At 37.7% G+C, this 4,205-nt stretch overlaps 1 protein-coding gene across 6 annotated transcripts in view; it reads left to right on the top strand.

Annotated features, from left to right (window-relative positions):
• The window catches only part of Ryr2 (ryanodine receptor 2), a 681,083-nt gene that overhangs the window by 453,255 nt on the left and 223,623 nt on the right, over positions 1-4,205 (top strand). For all 6 annotated transcript variants that reach the window (XM_023700826.1, XM_023700825.1, XM_023700827.1 and 3 more), the window contains exon 29: positions 1,259-1,433. In XM_023700826.1, the coding sequence (XP_023556594.1) occupies positions 1,259-1,433 (175 nt within the window). The remainder of the gene's footprint in view (positions 1-1,258; positions 1,434-4,205) is intronic.

Raw genomic sequence — 4,205 nt, forward strand, 5'->3', positions numbered from 1 at the left:
GAAAATTTTGACATTTCTTCTTTAAGAGCAAAACACATTTACTGGGTGGAAAGAAAGCTCCTGTCCAAGAGAAGGACAGAATGGGGATCCAAATGGATTGCCCTTGACATTTTTTAGAACAATCAAAAATTAGCAAAGTTTATTAAATGTTGAAAAAGAAACACAGTTTTAGCCTTCCTTTTGCTGAAGGTCTAACATAAGGAACCAAGGAGGAGCTCCTAGCCAGCTGAAGCGTCCTTTTCTCTCAGCCCCACCACAGACAAAGAAGCATCCTCAAACCAGGACAGACATTAGGCGGGGCATGAAGGAGATCCCCAGAGCTAAGCAAGTGGGCTCTGAACTTTAACACCTTTAGATAATTCATTTTGTTAGGTTCTTTCCAAGTATAGTACTATTTTAGGAAGAATTATGTCATTGTTTTGTGTTTGTAATTATACACCCTTAAATAACAGTTCAAACTGAAGGTTATGCTTTAGCAAGAATTTAAAAGATTTATCTGACAAAGAAATGAATGTAAATAACTTTATACATATAAGCTAGTAGATTGTACTTCTAGAGCTAGCATATGAGTTTATCAAACGGTTTCAAATGCATTTGCAGTATGAGATTTCTCTTATGTATATAAAGAAGGATAGATAGCATCCCTATTCTATTTTTGATTTGCTGTTGTAGTGGATATTTTAAGAATATTTTTAGATTTGGCTGAAAACTTTTTGAATTTTAGTATATAACTAAGAAGCTCTTGGATTTTTATTTTATAAAGGTATCATTGCCATGAGTTCTAAGAAATGACATTTTATTTTGAAACAGATGAAAATTATGATTGTCAATGGTACATTCTCAGCTTTTAATACTTTGCATTTATGGGACACAGGAAAACCACCCTTTTGCAGGGAAGTTATCATTGCCAAAAATACAATAAATGGAAGAAAAGAATGAATGAACAAATGAGTGAATGAATGAATGGTAAATTATAAATAAATGTACATTATTTTTCTTTCAAAAGCATGTGGAGTTAGATTTTTAAAATAACAGCCTTTAAATCATGATATGGCATTTGAATTTTTTAAGTTAGTGACCCATGTTGACATCAAGTGCAGACTTTGCAGCTGTCGCTGTATGACTTAGGTCATTGCTGCAGGCAGGCAGTGCACTGGCTGTAGTCCATCCCATGCTGTGCTAATAGTTTTGTCAGTTGAGGTGGGGGTGCTGCTCTCTTGGCTGACTCTGTGACAAGGGACTCTTCTGTCCTCTGTAGGCTCAGCGGTGGCACCAGGGCAATGAGCACTACGGGCGCTCCTGGCAGGCAGGTGATGTTGTGGGCTGCATGGTTGACATGAACGAACACACTATGATGTTCACACTGAATGGCGAAATCCTGCTTGATGACTCAGGTTCCGAGCTAGCTTTCAAGGACTTTGATGTTGGAGATGGTGAGTATACTACATTCTGCGGCATTTAAAATTTTGCACCACAACGAGGTTGTTTCTTCTCATGCTTCATAACCTATCATTTTTATTTGAGAGTGATTGCACAGAGAAGCTCAGCTTTAAACCACCAGGGCATCATGTGTCTGATTTGATCAGGCGCCCTTGAAATTGCTTTAGCAGAAATATTATCTGTACCACTTAGCTAAGATTTGGATAAGGTGGAAATGGCTTGGATGAATGTAAGAAAGCAAGCAGCAGCCAAAGGGATGTGCTCCAGAATCATTCTGTTTTCATTTAGAACCTTCATGGTTAGTCTCGGGCTGGTAGCCTTTTCATGTTCATTTCACAAACGTAGAATAAGAACTGGCCATGGTAGTTCCTTATGTCAGAAGCTGAGGGGACGGAGAATGAAACCCTGCCTGACTGTGACTTGCCAGGGGAGACTGTTCTGTGCAGAGCTTCTGTCCAGTGGCCACATATGACTGTGAGGAAATGCAGAAGAGTCTACTGAAGCACAATGCAGGGAGCGAGTACTTCTGTCCCATGGTGATGAGATGGCCAGGGGGCAAAGCTTTGAAGGAAAGATGTGCGTGGTGGCAAAGCCAGAGGGGAAGCAGTTGCACTTTAGCTCTGCACTTCAGTTATGGTGGCCCCTGGCCATATGGAGCTATTTAAATTTAAACCAGTGTAAATGAAGTGAAGTTAAAAGTTGAATTTTTCTTTTGTATCTGCATATACAAAATAGGATAGATATACAGCTACTTTCTCTTAATTCAATGAGAAGAAATATTTGTACTAGTAGTGTTTGGACAAGATATTATGTCTCATCTTGTACTATGAATAATTACTGTGAAGACAATAATATCAGTGTATTAATTATTGTAACTGACCTACTAACCTGTTTTGAAACTGTCTCATTGCTATTTGTTTCTCAATAAAATTAATTTTAAAAAAGTTGAATTTTTCAATCAGACTAGCTGTTTTAAGGATTGAAAGATCTGTTTGTTGCAGTGGTTCCCCTGCTGGGTAGTGGAGGTATAGGACATTTCCATCCTCACAGTTTCATTGGACAGTGGTTCTCTGGAGCACATAGACCGGATAGTATTTAATAAAAGCATTATTAAAATGCTCTCATCTCCAAACGATCTAAATTTTAATGACTTTTGAATGCATATTTTTGTGTATTGCACATTTATATGCATATGTAAATATCCATGTATTTGCATATATGTAGTCTTGGATTTTTAAGGTATACTTCAATAAGTATTTTTAATATTCTGTAAACCCTTCATTGATCCTTAGATTTTTAGTTATTTTGTTATTTCATTAAGTTCTTCATTCAAATTTTTTTGGCCTTTCTGAGAGAGGGTCTTGCTATGCAGTTCAGGCTGAACTTGAGCTCACTTTCTAGCCCAGCCTGGTCTTGAACCTGCAACAATCCTCCTCCCTCAACCTCCCCTGTACCAGGATTACAAGGGTGCACTACTATGCCCACCTTTCCTCATTCAAATATTGAGCAAGATCACTTCCAAAACACAACTGTGTGAAAATAGTAGGAATTTTATATTTTTATTACTTAAATTCTATTTTTTAAATATATTTTTTAATTTTTATTTTTTCAAAAGAGTAAAAAAAATTAGAAACAATACAATTTCACTAAACAAAATAATAGGAATTCACCAAGTGTTACATTGCATATTGTTGTCTGCAAATTAGTTGTTTATTACCAGATATAAGTATTCAAAGTTGTTCAAAAAATTAAAAAGAAGAAAAATTTTAAGCCTTAACCTTTCCTTTCAGTAGAAATCAACTGTACCATTGTTGAAGTTATTCTGTGTATATAGATGTGTATTTTTTACATTCTTGATTTTCTTTCCCTCATCCCAGTTAATTTCTATTTTAAACAACTATTTGTCTTTCTTTCTTTTTCTGTCCTTCCTTCCTTCCTTCCTTCCACGTATGTGGTACAGGGTCTCACTATGCAGCTTGGACTCTTAGAGAGCCTCCTGTCTCAGCCTCCCCAGTGCTGGAATTACAGGCACGTGTCACTATGCTCAGTCTTGGTGGCTGGCTCAGTGGGCCTGTGGGCGGGGCCAGCACAGCATGTGGGGCCAGGGATAGAACCCTGGTTCCTGTGCTTGCCTAAGCAGGTGCATAGACCACTGAGCTATCTCACTGGCCCTAAACACCTGTATTTCTTGATAGTGAAACTGGCACCCTAAACCACCTCACTGTCAGTGTCAAAATACCAAGGCTGGCTGGAGCAGGGCTTTTTCTCACTATTACCTGTCTATATTGTCTACCAGAATGGATCTGACCTGAGATTGCATTTTTAATTGCATTTACTTAAATGCTAGACTACTGTGCTTTGCTTCTTGGACAGTTAAAGATGTTAAAATGCATGTGTGAGTCCTGTTGTATGTATATGTCACAGCATATGCATACATTCACAGATGGCCCTCATACTGTAAGAGCATGTGACAAACCCTAATGGCACAGCTCTATTGCCAGGATAACCACCATGGCAGTAACAAGGCAGGATCTGAGTAAGTCGTGTGTGACAACTGTATTTATAATTTTACCTCTTACTCCACAGAATTGTTTTAAATTTTTTAAAAAAGTGACTTTCGTCTTACGTTGACACCTCTGTCATTGTTAATATAGGAATCTGATGGATTATCTGAAGATATTGTGGTCTTCCTTGCTGGACTCTGTTGGAAGTTCTGGGGAAGTGTCCCTTTTTTTTTTTTTTTTTTTTTTTTTTTACACGGTCTT

The sequence above is a fragment of the Octodon degus genome, unplaced genomic scaffold, assembly GCF_000260255.1.
Source record: "Octodon degus isolate 3935 unplaced genomic scaffold, OctDeg1.0 scaffold00127, whole genome shotgun sequence".
Taxonomy (NCBI): Eukaryota; Metazoa; Chordata; class Mammalia; order Rodentia; family Octodontidae; genus Octodon; species Octodon degus.